Genomic DNA, 23,461 nt, shown 5'->3' with positions numbered 1-23,461 from the left:
TAAGTTGGAACTGTAATCAGGCATGACTCAGGTTCAGGTAAATATGACATGTTTATTGGAATATCTAAAACACAATACAAAGTTCATACACTCAATTTGCTCAATACTAAATAAAACTCGAATTAACAGGTTAACACTTTCTAAATTAATTAAATCTTATAAAGCATGCTAAACACAGTAACTGCATATTGGGATAGATAGCAAATGATATGAAGTTAAGCTAAATACCTTTCAGTAGTATTACTCGCAAGAGAAAACTAACAAACATTCTAATGTTACTGAGGTACTGAATTCTACTATTCTTATCACATCAAGTTAATCCTATCACATATAAAATTACAAAAGATCTTCTCTTCCAAACAATTCTTCTTACTCTCAAAGGAGGTCATCATCATCATCAAATTCCTGCCATGTACCCTCAAAGGGTGTACAGGATATGATAGTACTACATGAAAAAAAATTACATCATTACTAACTTCCTATCTACAATTTTCCTCCAAATCAGTCTGTTACTTGCCAAGACTCCAACATTATCAGATCTTATATTTCTATCGTCTAAGGAACTTTGTACCGCATCAATCCACCTATATCTTGGTCTTCCTCTGGGTCATTTTGCTGCCAACCTGGCAGAGAACACTTGTTTTGCTAATCTTTCCTCGCCCATTCTGTTTAAGTGACCATACCACCTGAGATTAGCTCTGCTAACGCAGTCCTGGATGCTGACAATATCAAGTTCTTTCCTAATATCCTCATTTTTAATATGATATTGCCATTGATGCCATCTGTTCATGCCTATAATCTTTCTCAGGACTCTCATATCTGCTTTCTCCAGTCTTTGGTCAAGTGTTTTACTTCTGAACCAGTTCTCAGATCCATAAGTTAAAACTGGTTTGAACACTGTCTTGTATACAGCTAATTTAGTGTTCCGACTAATTTCTCTCCTATTCCATATGAATTTATTCAATTGACTTCCCACCATATCAGCTTTGCTGATTCTGTTGTCTACTTGTATATTTAATTTACCATCTTCAGTAAAAATCGTGCCTAAGTAATTGAAATGTTTTACTTGTTCCACAGGTTCTCCACACAACACAGTTGACATTTTCAATGATTCTGCCTATATTCATTGTCTTTGTCTTTTTATTGCTGACCTTCATACCATATCTATTACAACAGCTATTCAATTTAGTCAGAGAATCTTGCAGACTTGTAGCGGATTTATTTAGAAGCATAACATCATCCGCATAAAGCAAAGAGCTGATATTAACATCTCCAATTTTGATATCAAGTTTAATAGCACTTTCCTTCATAATGTGATCCATATAGATAATGAATAACAGAGGGGATAATGTACATCCTTGTCTCACACCAGATTTAACATTAAACCATCTTCCTGTACTTCCTTCAATTCTAACTGCTGACTTACAACTCAAATAAAGACTAAGTATTGCTTGATATAATGCCCCATTGACACCATATAACTGCAGCGTATTGAATAGCTTCTCTCTTGGCACCTTGTCATATGCCTTTTCCAAATCGACAGAACTTAAATATAGATATTTGTTATATTCCCATGCTTTCTCCACTATTTGTCGTAAAGTGAAGATCTGATCCTGACAGCTTCTATTTGGCCTGAATCCAGCTTGTTCTTCACCAAGCTTTTCTTCCACAATTCTTCTCAACCGCTTCTCAAGTATACTTGCATAGATCTTGCCAGGAACACTCAGTAGGGAAATACCTCTGTAATTCACACATTCAGTTTTATTTCCTTTTTTATATATTGGTACTATGAGAGCTCTATTCCAATCATCGGGAATTCGTTCCTCTGTCCAGGATTTCTGAACTATACAGTGCAGCCACTGTAAGACTCTTATACCACCATACTTCAGCATTTCTGGTCGAATATCATCTACTCCTGCTGCCTTTCCACATTTCAAGCCTTTGATGGCTTTTTCTACTTCAAGTAAGGATATGTATTCCTGTTGAGTTTTTTTTTTACTACTGTGCTATCATCACTGCTTGTTTCATTTAGTAATTTTTCGAAGTAATTACTCCATACTTCAAGGATATCTTTTTCTCCCGTTTTCATGTGCCCTTTATCATCTCTAAACTCCTTTTACAGCACTCTTTTCTCTATTCCTAAGCTTCTTCAACAACCTCCAGAATATTTTCCCACCTCCTTGATATTTATTTACTATATTCTTGACAAAGTCCTCCCATGACTTTTGTTTAGCTAGTTTTACACAGTGTTTAGCTTTCTTACATTTGTCTCTGTATTCTCTAAGAGAACAAGCTGACTTATTTGCCAGGAACTTTTGATATGCTTTCTTCTTTTCCTTCACTGCCTCTTTAACTTCCTGTGTCCACCAGGGAGTTATGATTTTTTTTATCCTTGCAGACAACCTCACCACATGCCTCTCTGGCTGAATCAATTAATGTTTTCTTCAGAGTTTGCCACTGAATCTCCAAGGTTTGATTCCTGTTCTCAAACTCTTTCATATTTTCTTCAATAATCTTTGTGTATTTTAGTCTACAGTTCACATCTGAGAGCTGCTCAACTTTTATTCGCTTTAAAACTTTCTTACATGTCGTTCTTTTCAATATGAAATTCAATTTTATCCTGCTCAAGACTAAATGGTGATCACTTCCAATTTCAAATCCTCTGTACACTCTTGTGTCCTGCACCAGGGAGAAAACATCACTATCAACAATAACATAGTCAATGATACTTTTCTTATTCCTTGCCTCTTCTCTCCATGTGAATTTGTGCACATTTTTATGTTGGAACATGGTGTTAGTAATACCCAGTCCATGTCCTGAGCAGAAATCCAACAGATATTTGTCATTATTATTAGCTTTGCTCTTTTCTCCAAATTTTCCCAAATATTTTTGTATGTCTCACAATCATTTCCTACTCTGCTATTTAGATCCCCAACAAGGACCAACTTTTCCTTTTTCATTGTGTCAGTTGCTTTTTCTAAAGACTCAAAAAATTCCTCCATTTCTACCTTAGTAGAACCTTCTGTGGGACCATAGGCACAAAATACATCTCATTGTACAGTTCCCCATTCTGATATTTGCCCACATTACTCTACTTGAGACTGACTGCCATTCAAGAAAATTAGCCTCGTATTTTCTGTTGAATACCATGGCTACTCCTTCTCTTCCTTGATTGTCATTGCCTGAATATAACATTTTGTATTTATTGCTCAGAAAGATCTCACCAGTTTTTGTCTTTTTGGTTTCAGTCACCCCTATTATGTCAATCTGGTACTTATCTAATTCCTCAGCTAGCTCCATTTCTTTGCCATTCAGGCTTCTTATGTTGATAGTACCGATCTTTAACTCTGGTGATGTTGAGTTGGGGTTTGTTTTCAGATTTGTTTCAGTAGCTGACTTTTCGCTGTTCGCCCTGGTTCCCTGGCGAAAACAACAGGGTGTTGTTTAACCGGGCGACGCCCCAGCTGGCATGAAAATTTGTCATGTCGTACCATCATTTTTTATTTTGGTTTAACCAATAAGAATACAATTTGGTAAGCTAAATCCCAAATTGCCAGCCCATCCTCGTTTGTTCAGTATCCAAGTAGTTACCCAACAGGGTGCACAATGAGAAGGTGAGGATTGGACATTAGGTCAGAAGCCCTGGTCGGGTCTTCGCATTCCTTTAAAGGCTATGTGGGGGTCTCCTCTCAGTTATACAGCTTTGATTCTTAAGAACCCCAGCCATTCAGGTGGTAATCTTAATTTTATTTTAAAAGGAAGTGGTTCATTGCTTATTTCATATCCTCTGTGAACTCTAACATCTAGTGAAAATTTTGATGTCTTTTCATTTAGTATAAAGTAATCTAATATTGATTTCCATCCTTTTGCTGCCCAAGTATATTTATGTATGTCTTTATGTTTATAGAAGGAATTCATTATTTTTAGGTTATTATAAACTACAAAATCACTTTTTTACCATTCCTGTTTAGAGTGTGTTCTCCATGTATTCCTATATTATTATTAATTTTCGTGTTTCCAATTCTTGCATTTAAGTCTCCTGCTAAAATTACGTAATCATTTTTATTTATTTTATTATATATGTTTTGTAGCTGATTATAAAAATCAATATTATCTTGTTCTCTTCCCTCTTCTGGGGCATATAAACCAATTATTGTTAAATAGCCTCTATCTATTTTTATTCTAGGTTCTATTATTCTTTCATTCCATAATTTATAATGTTTTAACTGTTTTGAAAGGGAGTTATGAATCCAAATCATGACTCCTGCTTGTGCTCTTTGGTCTCTGTCATCTCCACTGTATACACATTAAAATTTTCAGTTCTCATGGTTCCTTTTAATTTCTTTTTTGTTTTTTCAGTGCTTACTACTACTTTAAAATTTCTTTCATTTAATAATTGGTCTAATTCTATTTCTTTATATGTTATTCCTCTTACATTCCAGTTTGCTATGTGTATTATAGTTTGTCGTTTCCATTTTTGTTTTACCTTTTCCATTCCAGGGTCGTTTCCTATAGATTCAATCCGATTATCTTTTTCTGTCAGCTTATTAGTAGAATTATGTTCTCCGTGTCAGGGGACTAGCCTGATGATGGAATAGTTCAGTGGTAGGGCTGCTACCTTAAGGCTTCTGAACTAGCCTTCTTCCGAATTTAAACCCATAGGAGGAATAGGGTATATTGAAGGGGGAAAGAGTAGATTATAGAAGAATTACAACAAGGTTTATAGAGAGGGCATAGTTGTAAGGGCAGAAATGAAAAGACCCCATGGCCCTTGAGTACTCTAATAGCATAAGGGTCATAAAATAAGAAGAGTTTGCTAATAAGGCCTTATAGGAAAGATTAAAGCAAGTGGATCTTCCTCAAAGTAGTAGAAAGAGAGGATAGATCCAGCTAGGGGTCCATGGGAGTGCCGCTTCCCTTACAATCAAGATGATTGCCCCTTATGGCCCTGTTGGTCCACAAGTCCTTATTCAGTATATTCGGACCATCCCACCATATACACACACGCACGTGTGCACGCACACACATGGTGGGCTCCCCTATCTGCCACCCAGGGGACACGCTCTTTAGGGATTACAGGGTCCCCCTGACTTAAATTTAAATTAGATTAGCTCTCTTTTTAGACATACTTTACAATGAAATCTTAATATAATCACAACAGCTTACATATAAGGTACATGAGATAAAAAAAATACAAATTTAACATAAAGTAAAGAAGTTTCACTTTTAATTACAACTGATGTGCAGGTATTTCTCTTTGCCAGCAAGTTTTATATGGTAGATTCCAAATGAATGATTTCTTTCCAAGATTCCTTCATTTAGGATCTAACCCATAAAATTGTTTTCAGCATTTTACTAGTTCTTGGCCTTAGAAAGGTTGAGAAACGCTGAACTACTTGACAGAATGACTTGCAATTTCACATGGATGCTTATGACAGATGTACCAACTTAGAAAAAAAAATCTTGCCGATAGTGTTGACTTCTATGGTCGAGGCAGAGAACATTTTAGACCATCCTCGTATAATCGAAATATTATTATTTGACACCTCCAGGAAATCCAAGTACTTATCGATGGAAGGCATCTGGTCTAGAACTCTGTCGTCAAGATTCAATCACCAGCTGACTGCAACTACACCAATGCCATACCACAGATCATCACTTGTATTTCCAGACAATCACAAATATCCATGTCCACGGCGGGATTCCAACCTGCAGCATTTTGGTTGGAGAGCAGATACGCTATCCATTCGGCCAACCACGCCAGCTATTTCTTAATTTTTTTTTAATATTTTTTATATTGGAAATATTTCATTTTTTACACATATATTAGCGATGAATAACTTTATACCGAATCAAAATTTTCAAAAAGCTTCATATAATTGAAATATTAAATAATATATAAATTATTAAATATTTTTAAAAATATTTCTTATAGGGGAAATTTTTTTTCACATATATCCGCAATAAATTTTCGTGCGATGAATTTTCCTCCATGATGAATAGTCGGCGATAATCTTCATGACATTCCTTCCACCTTTCTAGTATCTCTTTATTACCATTAAGTGATTTTCCATGTGTCTGATGCTACATTATTTTTTTAATTGTTCTAAAAATCAAGATATAAGAGGAAGAATTCATCATAAAATATTACCAGAATCATTTACGTTTAAATTTAAATGTCTTTATTTATAAAATTTTCGGCTAAGATTCATAGCTATTGTCAATACAATTATAAGAAAATATAAAAAATAGAACAACAATTCAATCAAAAGTGCATATTATGTGCACTAAACGGCTGCAGGAGAATAGCTCCATCTGCATTAACAGATATCCAAAATAAATTACAATAAAATAATTCAATTAAATTATTTTTAAATATTAACAAAATATTAATTACAAATTAAGAAACACATGAATGGTGTGTATTAGTATCACTTTCCAAAATTGAGATAGTTTTTGGGCAATCATTTTTGTCCTGAAAGTCCTGTAACATATGGAATACAAATTCTGGTAATGTCTTCTCGAGGCATTATAACTAATCATTTGACTTTGTCATTGATTCAGTATGCTTTAGCTGCCAAAACAAACTGTATAAACAGACAGAAAGAACAACTATGAGATTTCCCCAACTCTAGCTAATTACTTTATGGAACATTTTGAACAACATATACTGGATGTTTTTTCACCTAAACCATTAATCTGGTAGTACAGATATGTTGATGTGTTTGCTGTATGGAACTCCACCTCGTTTGAGCTTCATAAATTTCTTGAAAAATATCATTCAATAAACCCAGAATCAAATTTACATGAAGATAACAATTGTCTTCCTTTTCTGGATGTTCTCATTCTATGTCAACCAAATGGTAGTCTACAGTATATAGAAAACAACTCATACTGGTAAATACATTGATTTTAACTCATATCATCATCATGTGATTATTTGATTACACCACGTTCATGGTGTAATCAAATCTTTAGTCGACAGAAATCATAAAATACACACACACAGACAAAGAAATTAGCGCACCAAGAAGGAAGCATAGGATTCAACTGATATTTTATTGGTGTAATGATAAAGGTGAGTGATACACATGATGGCAAAAACAGAGCTGAAGGACTCAATAGCGCATTGCACTGCCTCGTGCAGCGTTACATGCTGCAATATGGTCTGGCATGGTGGCGAACAGATGCCTGATGTTGTCCAGCGGCAGACTGGCCCACACATCTTGGACGCTGTGCTCCAAATCCCGGATATTGTGGCACGGTGGGAGCTGGCGTTTCAGCTACTCCCAAACATGCTTGATAGGGGACAAGTCCGGGGAGCAGGCAGGCCATGGAAGTGTCGAATCTGTACATGACGTAGGCAGGCCTGGGCAACCCGAGCCGTGTGCGGATGGGCATTATCCTGCTGGTATAGCGCTCTTGGTATCCTGGCCAGGAATGGGAGAACATGGGGCCATAGGATGTCGTCCACATACTGCTGCCCCATCAATGCGACACGTACCACTATGAAGGGTGATCGGCTATCGTAGGCCATGGCTCCCCAGACCATAATGCCTGGGGTGCGGGAGGTGTGGTGCTCGATAGCGAGGTCAGGATTGTGTCCTTGACTGGGGGGGGGGGGGGGTCCTTCACACCTGGACACGATGATCATCTGTCCCCAAGACGAAGTGACACTCATCGCTGAAGACCACACGTCACCAGTCTGTGGCATTCCCCATCGCTCTCGCCTGGCACCACTGCAAACAGAGTCAGCGATGTTGCAGTGTTAATGGGAGCTAAGGGGCGCTGGGATCATAGATTCGCCTCCACGAGGCAAATCTACATATGAGATGGGAATTTAGCTGAGTATGAATAAGTTAATAACAAAATTAATAATAAAAACAAAATTTGTGCAAAGAGAAACAGAAACAAACACACGATAAAAAAATTTTTTACGATACCCTCTATGAGTCAGATATCCACAAAGTTAATTTTTGGGCTAGGCTATTAAGGCCTTAAAATGATAGTCTCCCAGATCTTTGGTAAATTAATGCAACCATACTTGTTGAGGTTAGGAGATTGCTTTATAGCTGATGGCGATTCTAAAAATAGCCTCTCAGACATATAACTTCTGTGTAATACAGATCTTTTCCTGCATCTGATTCTATGTGAAAGAGTATCCAGAGCAGTCTGCCAATCCAGATTTGTCATACATACGATCACAGATGTAGCTTTTGTGTTCTTCAAGGCAGATGTTAACTGATCTACCAGTATGTCCAAAGTAGGGCTGAACTGTATCCACAAGGAACTTTATACACCCTTGAACGTTGAAGAGGATGTAGTTGATCTTCAGGTGAATGTATGAAGATATCTGAATAAAAGGTTTTTAAAGTGGCATGGAGATCATATTTGCAGAGAACTTTGGCTATTTTTGCTGATGTACCCTTAACATATGGGATGGGAATGATTTTTCTGTGATCTTGTGTGTTGGGCGTATAGGAAGTGCATGCAATATTGTATTTATTTTATACGGGCTGTAGCTACTAGCTAAAAAGGTGTTGCAAATGTCTCTGAGCTCAGTTTCAAGGACTGTTTCATTTGAACAAATAGCCTTAGTAAGTAAGTGTTTTTTAGCCCTATATAGCAACATCTATGTAATACATATGCTTTCCTCCATCTGATTCTATGTAAAGGAGTAACTAGAGCATGGTCTGCCAATCCCAACTTGCCATTCTGATGATTGCATACTTTTGGGAAGGGTGGTGGTGAATGCTTTTGTAAATACCTTCCTGTACAAGAGGTTTTCTGCAAATGGAGTAGGATATGCATGACTTCCATCAGGAAGTCAGGCCACTAGTTTATCTAAAAAGAGAAAACCACTGCTACATTTTTTATGGTGAAGTTTATATTAGTGTTGGTTGTTAATATGTGCCAAAAATTTATCTAATGCAGCGATTCTTAACGGGTAGGCCACGGCCCCCTAGGGGCTGTGGAAAATTTATAGAACGTTTCTAGTTTTTAAAATTTTGAAATTTCTTAAAATAATTATTTTTTGCTCCTTATTTTACTTTGTTTCAAACTTGTATTGTTTTGTATTAGTAATCTGAATTATGCAGTAGTTTCTTTTGTGGTGGTGGTGCAACAAGTCGACTTTTCGCTGCAGGCAACACTGCAAGTCGCGACATCTGCCTTCTAGATGTGTGAATGTGTCATAGAAGTGATTCTCTGAAGTTTTAAATAATACCAGTACAAATGCATAGAACTGAATGTTGTTAAGTGCTACTTGAGTGCAATTAATTTTTGAAACTTTCAGTGCTGTAATAGTGATTTGTATTTCTTAAAATATACCCCCCCCTTATAAAATAAACAAAGAAATTATTTGATTTCCTAAATATAAATACAGTAAAGTTTTTACATAATATTTAAGTTAATTTCTGTTTTCCGATTTTTTTTTTTTTGTTATTATAATCAGAAAGTAAAACCACTATTTAATTATTATTATTATTATTTTGTTACTACAAACTAAGGGGCTGCGAAAATATTTTAGAATACTTAGGGGACTGTGACTACTATAAGGTTAAGAACCACTGATGTGTATGGATCATCAACACAGTGCAGCCAAACTAATGGATTAAGTGTGGCTGTGTTGAGTACTTGGTTTTCAAAATATTCCATATAGAAATTTTCTAGAAAGGGAGAGGTAGGAAACCATAGCAGTGCCATTCATCTAATTGTATATTTTTCCTTTCCATAGGAAACATGCATACATGGTGAATCTCAATAATTCAGTTATGTCAAGAGGGAATGTGGCTTAATAAGGTTAAGGGTCTTTGTCAAAGGTACATTAGTGAGAAGAGTGAAGCAATATCAAAACTGATCATGATGTTAGAATTTGTCCAGGTTAAATTTTCTATTCATATTTTTGAAGTGCAGAAAGTTTTTAATAGATGAGAAAGAGTTGCCTGTAAGGAAGAAAAATGATTTGGATAAGTTTTGGCCAGTTTCTAGGTGGGGATGTCTACTATAGGGTGAAAGGGGGGGGGGGTATTACACAAAGGAAGGATACTCCTACATACATTACATAGGATATCACATACAGGATATGAAAATACTCTGCACAGTAATTCCATCAGATGGAAGAAAAAATGTGTATTACATACATGTCTCTGAGAGACTATTTTTAAAATCAGCATCACCTTTGAAGCACTCTCCTAACCTCAACCAGTATTGTTATTATTATATGGGTGCTTCCATGGAGTCTGAAGACTCTAGTATCCACACAATCTATCATACCTCTCCTTGAACCAATTAACAAACTACTCACAACTGGATCTGGGAACCCATGCCACTCATTCACAACTCTCCAAGCAAAAAATCTAGTCATCACATCCCTACTAACCACACCTTTATTCAACTTCCAGGGATGACCCCTTGTTCTTCCCACCTCCCTCGATCCACATGCCAAAACATTCCCCCTGCATCAATCCTATAAAAACCTTTAATGTTTCTATCATATCCACCAACTTCTACAATCCACACACGCTCAATCTATCCTCAGAGGGGTACATTCCACTCAACATCTTGGTCACTCACATCTGAATCTTCTCCACTGCTTCCTCATCCCCAAGAAACCCAGGAGACCAGACTTGAGCACAGTAATCCAGATGTGGATGTATTCAAGGGTTTATATAAAGAGGAATAACTTCCTTATCTCTACTTGTTACTGTGTTCTTCAATAGCCAAGTAATCATACATGCTATCTTAGCAACCTCCTTAGCAATATGTCTCTAAACTTTAACTCTGTCTACCACCACATCTAAATCTTTACCTTCATCTATTTCCTGGAATAGAGTGCCATCAATGGATACACACCTTGTAATCTGTTATCCCAAAATGCATAACTTTACATTTCTCCACATTATCTTTTGCCCATACTGATGGGCCTGTTTAAATCATCCTGCAAGCTTTGCAGATGATGCAAAATTAGTTAGAATAATAGTTAATCAATAATAGCAACATCAGCAAACAACTGAATATTTCCTTTCAGGTCATTTCCTATATCATTTATGTACAAATTAAACAGCAATGGTGTCCCAGCACTGAACCTTGCTGCACACCACCAGTCACCTGTTTTCATCTCAATTCTGCGCCTCCATATACCACTTTTTGATATCTGTCCAGCACTTAACCAGTATCATATCCTTCCTCAATTGTTGAAATTTGCATAACATTCCATGTGGTATTCTGTCAAATGGCTTTGCAAAATCGCAGAATCATCATGTAGTCATTTCCTTTATCCAATGCAACTGTCACTCTATTATAAAAAGTCAGTAAATTACTAAGGCATGACTGACTTTTCACAAAGACTTGTTGCCCTTCATACAGTATCATATTTTTATACACCCATTCTTGAATTCTGTTTTTGACCAATTTTCCCAGTGCTTTTACCACCACACTTGAGATACTGATTGGTCTAAATTTGCTACTGCAGTCTTAGAACCTCCATTATGCATGGGAATTATTATGCCCTATTCCTACTAAAGAGCCTAGTCAGAGGCGAGTTACCATATACATTCTCACAAAACCCGAGCTGATATTCCATCCTGTCCTTTGGAATAACTTTTCATATGTTTCTCCAAAGTCTACAACTTTCAGCAACTCATCAAAAGTGACCCCTTGTGTGCAGATTTGACATAAAAAAAAGGTAATTCAATATATCATATTTGTGGTATGTACCTTCACAGGATGTACAGGATGCTACACATACTGGTCACTGAAATAGAAACTTTTAGGTTATGTATAGGCATATACAACTGGTAATACCCATCCTCTACAATTCCCTCCGCACAGCTCGGTGAGACGTAGGATGGGAACAGCCTTCATTAATGATGCTTCGGCAAATGCTGCACACAGGCGGTTCTGTTCATCCATACAAGCCTTCTCAGATGACAATGATCTTGTTTGTGATTGACAATCTTAGGACCACAGTTATGCCTCTTAGACAAGCAATGTAGGTTATTTTTCCACTGATTAAAAACCTGGGATATTCACCTTTTGAGAAATCAGTCAACTCTGCTGTTTTCAAAATCATAGCTCTAGTCAGATGGGCACCAACAATAAGCTCTTTATCAATCTCTGAAAAATCCTTGGTATTTCCCATTGTAATCAACATTACTGAATGATTACTGATCAACAGAATTCTTAGATAGTTGCCTAGAACATGTGGTGATCAAGTATTATGCTACATAAGTAACATTTATGCACTTCTGCATAAGGGTTTTCAATTCAGTGGCTGATATGCATATGACAGTATTGATTAAATCTGCATTATTACTAGTAAGTAACACTGATTAAATCTGCATTATTTCAAATTCATCTTTTTTTTTGTTGGGCATCCAATATGATTTCATTTAATATTTTAATCTTATAAGGCACTACTAACTACATCAACCTATCTAGAATCTTGGTCATCCTTTGCATCTTTTTCCTGATGTCAGAATCTGTTATCTAACTTTTTTTCTCCCATTTCTCATTCTAAGATGGTGTGATTAAGTAATCACATCATCTTAGATTGGCTCTAAACAATAAAAATTTCTAATATCTTTATTCTTAATATGATTCTGCTATTCATGTCATTTGTTGCCCTAATTTTTCTGTAACACTCATGTTTGTTTGATTTTTACCCCAACACTCATATCCTTAAGTTAAAAGTGGTTTGAACACAGCTTTGTATAGTACTATTTTAGCATTTGGGCTAATTTCTCTTACTCCATAAAAATTTATTCAACTCGCAATACGCACTTTGTTTATTCTGTTAGCTATATCCAAACTTAATTTTCCATGTTCACTAAAAATTGTACCTAAATTGTTTAAATATTTAATTCTTTATATCAATCAGAAATAATAAGCATCCCAGCAAAATATATCAGTTAATAGGAACTACATAATGAAAACTCAACAGCCAGTGTAAACTTAAAACATTAGAGGAAGGAATTCAACACCGAGGAAGAGAGACAAGATAATTAGATCCATTACCACCTTAATTGCGGTGCTTGTCAACCTGCACTGAAATTCTCAGCCTATGCAAGCTGCTGAGGTGTGTTGAGGGGACATGGTTCATAGTTAACTAATAATGAAAATCAAGCTTTTCCCATACAATATTCTTATACTGCCGTCTGACAGATTGCAGTTTACTTAAATATGAGAAAAATAAAGTGAGTGATCAAAATAAAAAAAAGAAGTTATTTAATAAATTAAACATCGCATATAAAAATATATACAAAAAAGAGCCATCACACAGAGCAAAATTAATGAGCACAAACTACAATACATAATGCTTCATACAACTAATCTCAAACTTGAAAATTAATCAATATCTCAGCCAAAGTTGGCATAATTACAAGCATAAAAGGCCCATAAACATTTGATGGTTCCAGTTCAGACCCATCAAATGTGTGCAAAGATGTCTAAAGTAAAAGGCACTAGAGAAGAATAGAGATCTGCAAGTTGTCCAACTGTGTTTTATACTCTTGTCTGCAGACAAGAGTATAAAAAAGAACATACAGGTAGATTATTATGTCTATACACAAAGGGTAGGAGTATCAGAAACAAAGGGTAGAGCTCGTTGCCTTGGTCAATATGTTAGGACCTCAGTTGCTGGCATTAGTGAGACCTGGCTATCAGACATACGAGTGTAAAGGGTACAGTATTTTCAAGAAGGATGGACAGGAAAGGAGAAGGGGGGGGGGGTATACTGCTAATGATATCAAATGATTTGAATCCAGTAAGTGTTGAGACCTATGACTCTAGTACTAGTAACAGTATTTCATGTGGCAGTGAATTTGAAGCCATCTGGTGTGAGGAGGAATCTAACAAGATCAATTACATAGTGGGATGTTGATAGAGATCTGGTGGATTGGATGCTAGTGATGAAGAAATGCATCACCAAATAGAGATGATGGGTGCAAAAACAGTAATCATAATGGGAGACTAACTATCCAAATATTAATTGGGTAGCATTAAAATGTCATGACAAGAATGAAACTGAATTTATTGAGCTGTTGAGAGACAACTTTCTCAAGCAACATGTGACAGAAGGAATTTGAGGTCAGAGAGTGCTAGATTTGATTATAATGTTAGAGGGTGCTTCAGTTAAGACATAACTATTCTGCTGCCAGTTGGTGACAGTGATCATGCAGTACTCACTTGGGAAGTGACTAAGTTTATAAATGTTCCATTCAGAAAAGGTTACAGAACTACAAGGCAGGAAATTATGACAAGCTGAGGAGGATACTGAATTCAATGGAATGGTATCAGTTGCTTAATGGGAAGAATATAGAGGCTGCATAGGAAGCATATAAAAAATACTTAAATGATGCAATATTAGAATGTATCCCAAGAGTTCAAAGAATAAACATGGCAGGAGTCAAATGGATGTGCAATCTTATTAAGAAGGAAATTCGTAAGAAACAGATGTGGAAAGAATACTGTCTGCATAAGGATGATGTCCTTTATGAAAATTATAAGCAGCAGACTAGAATAGTCACAATTGTTGTAGAAAAAATTAGGCCTGCATATGAAAAGAAACCGGCCCTGCAAGCAAAAGACAGCCCACAAGAATTCTATCAAAATCTGCAAGTAAAAGAAAGAATGAATATGAAAGAATAACAGTTCTGCATGTAGATGCAGATGAGGTTGTTCAGCTAATGAATGTCCATTTTGATAAAAGCTATCAACCTAGTGCAACATTGAGTTCACTGCTACCTCTTTACTGAATGAAGAAACTCAGGTGTATGAAGAGGAGGTATTAGAACTGTTGCACATACTGAATAAGAATACAGCAACAGGAACTGATGTGATATCTGCATGGGTGCTAAAAGAGTGTTAAGCTGAACTGGCTATTCCTTTGACCAGGCTATATAATTTGAGTATCAGAAGAGGAATGATTCCAGAGGAATAGAAAGAATGTTGGTAATCCCATTGCACAAGGGTGGTGCAAAGAACAATGTATTCCAACTATCAACCAATCAGTATCTCAAGTGTGGTGGTGAAGATTTTGGAAAAGTTGGTTAGAGATCACATTCAGAAATCAGTGGGCAGAGAATCTCTACTTTGCAACAAACAGCATGGGATTACTAAGGAAATGTCATGTTTTAGAAACTTGCTCACATTCTATAATAATGTTACCACTGAACGAGACAAAGGGAATTGATACACCATGATACTTTTGGATTTTGCTAAGGCTTTTGACAGAATACAGCATGGAAGACTGTTGCATAAATTGGAGAATATGGGTTTGGATTATAAAATAGTAGCGTGGATAAGAGGATGGCTGACTGACAGGTATCAAAAAGTGGTATATGGGGGTTGTGAGTCTGAAAGATTTGGGAATCCGAAGCGTTGTTGTCGTGGCTTGCACATCCCCTGAGACACTTCGCAAGTGCAGCAGTAGGTGGCCTCCTAGGGGCGATTCCCGGACACCTTCGGGTGACTGACTGGCCTGTTATGCTATTCCTCCCTTCCAGGGTTAGCAGCCCTGGTAGGGTTAAGTTTCCTCGTTTGCAATAACTCATCAGATGAAGGCTCTGACTCTTATAGGCCGGAGCCAGGAAACTCATCGCGTTTCCTGGCTCCGCCGTCACTGGACCTCCAAAAGGCCTTTGATAGCGTCTCCTTTCCTGCGCTGTCTATTGCTGGATGTACAGAACCCTTTTTTTCCTATGTTATGGAGCTATACTTGGGTAGCTCCATCACCATCACTACAGGGTCCCGTGCAACTTCTATTCCAGCAGTGTGGGGTGTTTGCCAGGGTGATCCTCTATCTCTTCTTTAACTGCATCATAGATGAGTTTTTTCACTCTCTTCCTAGTCATGTAGGCTACTCTCTAGGTGCTTCTTCCTTTAATGCTATGGCCTTTGCGGACGATCTTATTCTCATAGCCTCTACTAAGATAGGCTTGCAGGAACTCCTTGACCGGGCAGTTGACTTCTTCTCTATTCAAGGCCTTTCTATTAATGTAAAGAAGTCCTGCTCTTTAGCTTTTGACCCCTCTGGTCGTGACAAGAAGCTTAAGGTCGAGACTATAGAGTTTTCCCTGCACGGGAGGCCGTTGCATGCTTTAAGCATCCTGGAAGAGTGGAGATACCTCGGTATCATGTTCACCCCAAAGGGAAGGTCTTCGGTCCCTTCTATCCTAGAAGCTGGGATCGCTTCTTTTAGGAAAGCTCCTCTCCAGCCCCAGCAAAGACTGTTTCTCCTTTCCCACTATCTCCTACCTCGCTTTTACCACAAGTTGGTGCTTGGTAGGACATGTATCTCGGTACTGTCACGAATGAACAGGGCTATCTGTTCAGCCATGAGATCATGGCTCCGACTGCCGCCTGAGACTCCTACTGCATATTTCCATGCAAGGGTGAAGGATGGTGGGCTCGTTGTTCCATCACTTTAGATGGTTGATCCTACGCCTGCAGCTGTCAAGAATCACGCAGTTAGAACTATCTTCTTCCCCCATCTGCAGAGAGGCTTTCTATAGCCCATTAATACAAGACGACTTTAGGCGGGCTAAAGGCTGGTCCCATTATCAAGGTACTTTAATCGAGTCAGCACCCGCAGAACACAAGAGGTGGGCATCTCTGTTGCACTGTTCTGTAGATGGTCCTCCTTTAAAAGAGTCATATCTGGTGCCTCTCCAGCATGATTGGATAAGGAATGGCACCAGACTCCTCCCTGGGCTCGAGTATATTGACCTTATCAGGACAAGGATCAATGCCCTGCCTACTCAAGCCTGCACAGCTCGATGGGGTAGTGACGACTCCAACTGTAGGGCTGGCTGCCACTACAGTGAGACATTGTCTCATATAGCCCAGTGTTGCTTCTGCACCCATGGGGTCCGCGTGCAGAGGCATGATGTAGTGGTCTCCATTCTGAACAACTGCTTTAAGAACAAAGGTTGGGAGACTGCGGTGGAACCACATTATAGGACCTCTGCAGGTTTGCGTAAGCCAGACTTAGTGATTAAAAGAGATGGTGACGTTTGGGTAATTGATGCCCAGATGGTGGGAAGAGGGCACCCACTAGCCTATAGTCATAATAATAAACTATTATAAAAATAACCAAGATCTAGTTAGTAAGATACGGCAGGAGCATAGGGCAACTCCGAGGTTTACCAGCGTCACCATCTCTTTACACGGCGTATGGAGTGCAGATAATTATAAGGACTTAAAACAGCTTGGGCTTACGCAGAAGGATATAAAAGTTCTTTCCTTGAGGGCACACTGGTGGCATGGCGTTGCCACCAGAGAATGACTACAATGATAACTAGAACAGGCATAGGGTAAAACACTGGTAAAGGCTTAGGCCTATATCAAGTCTGGAATTGATGTAAGGGTAGTACTATCCATAACCAGTACAAAGATTAATAAAAAAAAGAAAATTTTTTAAAAAAAATAATTAGTGGTGTACCACAGGGATCAGTGTTTGGTCCACTGTTATTCAATCTGTACATTAATGATATTGCGAAGGATTTGACAGGTGACATACAGTTATTCACTGATGATGCAAAGATAGGTAGGGTAATCAGAAATGCTGCTGATACACATTACTTGCAGAATGATTTCAATAGGCTGGAATTGTGAGCATGGGAAAATGGATGTCAGTTGAATGTCAGCAAATGTAAAGTCGTGCACCTCGGTGTGATTAGATATCCAATGTCATATTATATTGGTGGGATTATGCTAGAAGAAACTGAGCAGGCTAGAGATCTTGGAGTGCTAGTAGATAGCAAGTTGAAATTCAATGGCCATGTAGCAAAGATTGCAAATACAACTCAAAAGATAATTTCAATGCTGAAACAAACTTTGACATGTAAAGATAATGATGTCATTTACCTCTTTACAAGGTCTTGATAAGGTCTATTGTGTGCAGGTTTTCTTGGTTTACTTTGTGATTCTGATACAGTGGACAGAATGCAAAGGAGTGTTAAAAATGATATTGAGATTGTGAAATACCGATTATTAAGACAGACTGGGAATTTTTAGAGACAAAGACTAGCAAACAGGAAAAAGAGGGGCGATATGATTGAGACTTCTGACAGGATCATAGATTTCAGTTGATGGAATTTTTCATTTTATGGAGGCTGGGGAATAGACAAGAGGACATCCGTGGAAGCTGAAAATGAATGCTGCTAAGAAGAGGTGAGGGCTAGATTTCTCTCTCATAAGGTAGTGTATGATTGAAATGGATTGTCATTGGATGTTGTGTGTGCAAGCAGTGTGAAATTCAAGAATAAGTATGATTGCTGGTAAGTGTAGTATGTGGTCTCCCTCGATGAGTCTTTTGATTCCCTGGGTCTCTCTTAATATTTTTTTTCTTTTTTTGATGAAGTTTATGGTCCTCTTCACATATACAGAATATTTACAAATACACAACTGGAACATTTCTGTTATATTTTTGTTCACTACAAATATTGAGTACATAATGTTAAGTGAATATCTTATTTGAATGTGTAAAAATAGTAATAGTAATACTAAAAATGTACAGGCAGCCCTCAGTTTACACCTCACTTCCATTCCAGAAAAAACGGGCATAAACCGAATTGGCATAAAACGAACCCAATTTTAATGGAAGGTACAAAGTTATGTTCCAAGTCAAAAACTATGCACATGAAGTATGTGTAACATTATTATATTTAAAGCTTTGATAATACATACATATTTGTTAAAATAAAATTATTAATAACGAAAAAAACAAAAACAAAATTATATACAAAAAATATGACACTTCGAAAATATATTACATATTTCTATGTTGAAGTTCCTGGTTTCGGATCACCTGCATTTTTTTTTAAAGTATCCAGTATTAACTGCATAGATTTTCTTTTTATTTCTTTACGGAGTTCAGTGTAAGGTCGAATAGATGTGATTACACTCCTTTTTATGTTCACACTCCGTTTCCAATCGTGGTCCATTTCACAGAGTTCATCAGTCAATGTCTCTATGCTTGTAAGGATACGCTGTAAATCAGCCATTTTTATATCTCTCAGAGAGCCTTCTTCATTTTCTTTCTCCCACTTTGGATGTTGACTTCATTGTTTGGCTAATTCTTTTAAGTCTTCATTGGAAAGCAGTTCATCATGGCTCTCTAAGACTTCTGTCACATCTTCAGCTGTAATATCATCCAATCCTACCTCTCGCACAAGCTTGGTAACGTCTTCCATAACATTCTCCTCTTGCTCTAATTCCTGGAAGTCATGCATAAATGCTGGAAGAAGTTGTCGCCATGCTCCTTTTAAACACTTTGCTGACACTTCGCTTCAAGCTGCCTTGATGTTGTTAATGCCCTTTAAAATATCGAATGACTGCCAATAGTCTTTAATAGTTTTTCCTGAAGTGTCCAAGACTCTTACCATTTCCATAAATGTTATACGGAGGTAACAGGATTTGAAGATTGATATAATCCCCTGATCCATCAGTTGCAAAAGCGATGTGTTTGGGGGCATGTAAACAACCTTGACATCCAAGGTGTTCTTACTTCAGCAAGGTTTTGAGGATGTCCAGGGGCATTATCCAAGAGAAGCAATGCCTTGGTTGGCAAATCATTTTCTTTACAGAAGCGAAGCACGGTAGGACAGAAATAATTTCTGTACCAATCTATAAAAACATCTCGTGTAACCCAAGCTTTCTTGTTCCATTTCCAACAGACTGGCAGCATGGCTTTTAGACCCTTGAAGGCAAGTTGTGTCTGTGAATGGTACACCAACATTGGTTTAAGCTTCAAAGTTCCGGAGACATTTGCACCCAACAAAAGAGTAAGTCTATCTTTTGCAGCTTTAAAACCTGGAGTGGAATGTTCTTCACAGGAAATGAAGGTGCTTGATTGTAATTTTTTCCAGTAGAGCCCAGTCTCATCAACATTAAAAATGAGATCAGGAGGATAACTTCCTTGTTCTACACAGTCTTGAAATTATTTAAGAAAAGCAGCTGCTGCCACAACATCTGCACTTGCTGCCTCACCACATAATCTGACACTATGGCACTTACTTCGAGACTTAAATCTCATGAACAACCTTTGCTTCCTAAAAATGTTTCTTCGCCTCCATCTGTCATTTTAAGATCTTCAAAAACTGTTTTTGCTTTCTCAGTAATAACAGCCTGTGTAAGAGGAATGTCATCCACCCATAAGGATAATTTTTCCATTTTTTCATGCAGTTTACTCCTGCTATAACTTACATGTTTTGCGTTTAATACTGCCGTAGATTGTTGTGCAGACTGTTTTATTCTATCTGCATTTTTCATAATTGTAATAACAGTCGATGGAGGTAAGTTCATACTTCTACAGACATCAGCACGTGTCTGCCCATCTTCCATTCTTCGAATCACCTCCATCTTCTTTTCAAGTGCGATTGATTTCTGTGCCTTCTTAACACCAAGTTCTGCTAACTTTTCTGCACTTCTTTTATCAGACATGGTATGTAATTACGTACTTTATGAATCTAAATACGTATGTATGTAAAAAAAAAAAAAAAAAAAATTAAATAGAACAATTAGGTAAATTCAACAGTAAAACTAGGTTTGATACATATACGTCATAGTAGCTCGGTAAAGTAAACACTCAAACACTAGAGTGCCTGCTAGCATTGTTTCTCAGACAGTAAGAAAGCATGCGCAGGCATCCGGGGTTACTGTGAATCGGTGTAAATTGAGAGCTGCCTGTATTTTACTTTTTTTTCACATATATATTTATAATGATTCATTTAATGTGTTGAGAGAGAGATATTTTTCATATTAACGATATTGGTTGTGGAATAATTTTATATAAATATATACATAATTCTTTTCTGCATTTTGTCATATTCCAATCTGCAGTTCATTTTATTTCACAAACTATATTTACAGTTTATTTTTTTTGTTATCAGTAGGGAATGCTGAATGGATTCATTTCACTTTTTAACACTGCTATTTTTTTGAATCAATAATAATAGTAATAATAAAAATATAAAAAATCCTCCATAAAAATATATAATAATAATAATAATAATAATAACAACCACAACTTGATAAGCTAATCAAGATAAAATCTTGCAGTTCCATAGAAGAAAATAAAACATCTTAATCAAAATTAAGTGGATAAAATACCACATTATTTCTTAGCCGAATGAGAAACTCAAAGATAAAAATCTGGTATTTTATCCACTTAATTTTGAATAATTTTACTTCGCCGAAATGAAGCCTGTTGGCTCTATTTTCCATAAAAAAAAATCTTAATATTCATTTATTTATTCATTTCACTGAAGAACAATTATTACCAATGGCTCTTTAATCTTCTCTCAATTGTCATACAATAATGATCAGAACAATACTGCTGAGTATGGGAAACCTACACAGAACAGTTGTTGTTCTTTAATAGCATCCCATAAAGCATCTTGAAAATGATCCTGGATTACAGTCCAGAGTAACTCAGTAAAAGGAAAAGTTTTCGTCATAATAACAGTTCCTTCCCTTTGAAATAATATTCAAAAGCGCTGATGTAGTAAAGGACTAAAACTAACAAAGGAGAGATACTGTCATTTTTGAATAACAGTAGTTCTTAATCCTTAAGTACTATTTGTTAAGGATTAGCATTACATGCCCCAGTTTATTCAAATGCACTTTCTCATCAATTCATCATGTTCAATATTGTTCTTATGAAATGCTAAGTCAGCACTCTTACATTTAGTTATATAGAAATAAAGTGATAAAATTAACTACATTATATTATAAAATACATATTTACAGAAATATAATAACGCTAAATTTCTGTTGTGTATAAATACCTGATAATGTGACCAGTCCTTGTGCAGAAGGCACTGAGCGAAGATAACTATTACAGAAATCAGCTGATTCCAGAGCTAAAAAGACTACATTGCCTAGAAAGTATCCAGCAGTCTGTCCTACAGAATTGCAAGTAGAAGCATATCCAACATTACCTCTAGAAAAGATAAAATAATAAAATATTATCATTTTATTAACTTGAAATGTTTTTGTATAAGCTTCTTTGATTCTGATATTAAGGGATAAGTATAACAATAATGACTTACATTTCCTGCAAAGTCAAATCTATAACTGCATGCCTTTTTCTGGTTTATGAGCAATGGCATTTGGGATATGATGAGAGAATTTAGTATTCATTATGCAAACAACACACACAAAAATGATGTGGTAATTCATTATCCCAAACAACAAACAACTTATATGTCCACATTTTTGTTTTAATATTTTGGAAGATCCACATGAGTATATTAATATCTTTCTTCACTATATTTTTATATCAATCCCTCTCATGTTTGGGATAACGAATTACCCCAAAAATTGCAGAAACTAGCATACTGGTGCCATATGTAGGCGATGGCTAAGGGAGATGAAACTATTGATGTTTTTCTGTTAAAGCTGGTAGCTGTAGTTGTTGGAGAACTCTTTGTGAGAGAAAGAGAGAATAGACTTATGAATTAAATGAGGAAAAGGAAGAAGTAGGTTGGATTAATAGTTGGGCATCTACTCATGTGTTAATAGTAGTGGAAAGCAGAGGACTGATGCCAGTTCTGTAAAGCAGCATCTGTTGAAGTACTTGTAGAAAAACTAAAGGATAAAACATGTCCTACAGTGGGCAATTCCATATAGACTAATAGGACAATATTATTTTTCTTTACTATTTTAGAAGTCATGCCAACAAAAAAATCTGTTTCAGGAATACTGAAGCATATATAGATCTAATTATCTAATTGCTAAATCCAGCAACTGATACCTGGATTGACAAAACTAAAAGATCATGTTTCATTATTGCTGCTGCTAACATATTCATTTCTCTAAGCAAAAGCTGTTGGCATGTTTATCCATTACAGATATCAAACTAATTTTTTGTTTGTGGTGATAATGGGTAATCAAGTCATGTTTAATTTAAGGACAATTGTTTTTACTACTACAATAAACTTAACCTTTTCGAAAGCTGGTTTATATTTAGTGTCAACATATGCATATTTTTATGCATATGTTGACACTAAATATAAACCATTTTATCCAAGTTTCACTAATGTTGTAAAAAAAAAAAACTTTCACTATTATTACATGATAAGTCCCAGGACTCAACTGTGGGAGGATACTCCACTCCACAACACATATCTCACTGTCTCCGCTACTTAATCCTCCAATGACTCTAATGCCACTATTAACACCAACTACTGCCCACTACCACCAACAATAGTATTTTTTTTTGTCTGTAAACTGTGTGTGTTCTCATAGCCAGTTTGATACTTGGAAGCCAGTTTGTCTGGCTTGACTGTGGGATGAAATTCCCCAAGTTGCTGGAAGGAAAAAACCCTGATACCTCTGTATGAGATAGGATAACTCAATCGAAATAGCCCATGTAAGGATTCTTTTCAACATGATGATGAGAACAGAACTCGGGTCTTTTCTATTCGAAGAGTGCAATATAAACATAATAATAAAA

The 23,461-nt window shown here is 36.6% G+C and overlaps 1 protein-coding gene across 3 annotated transcripts in view; it reads right to left on the bottom strand.

Annotated features, from left to right (window-relative positions):
• LOC150096521 (acetyl-coenzyme A transporter 1) overlaps positions 1-23,461 on the bottom strand; it is a 232,696-nt gene that overhangs the window by 177,591 nt on the left and 31,644 nt on the right. For all 3 annotated transcript variants that reach the window (XR_016549809.1, XM_090408204.1, XM_090408203.1), the window contains exon 3: positions 21,792-21,946. Coding sequence is in view for 2 of the 3 variants with exons in the window: in XM_090408204.1 (XP_090264330.1) it covers positions 21,792-21,946 (155 nt within the window). In the remaining variant the exon portion in view is untranslated. The remainder of the gene's footprint in view (positions 1-21,791; positions 21,947-23,461) is intronic.

This window comes from Typopeltis vanoorti, chromosome 18 (genome assembly GCF_054136105.1).
Source record: "Typopeltis vanoorti isolate ZY-2024b chromosome 18, IOZ_Tvanoo_1.0, whole genome shotgun sequence".
Taxonomy (NCBI): Eukaryota; Metazoa; Arthropoda; class Arachnida; order Uropygi; family Thelyphonidae; genus Typopeltis; species Typopeltis vanoorti.
This window is presented reverse-complemented; position numbering and strand designations above follow the sequence as displayed.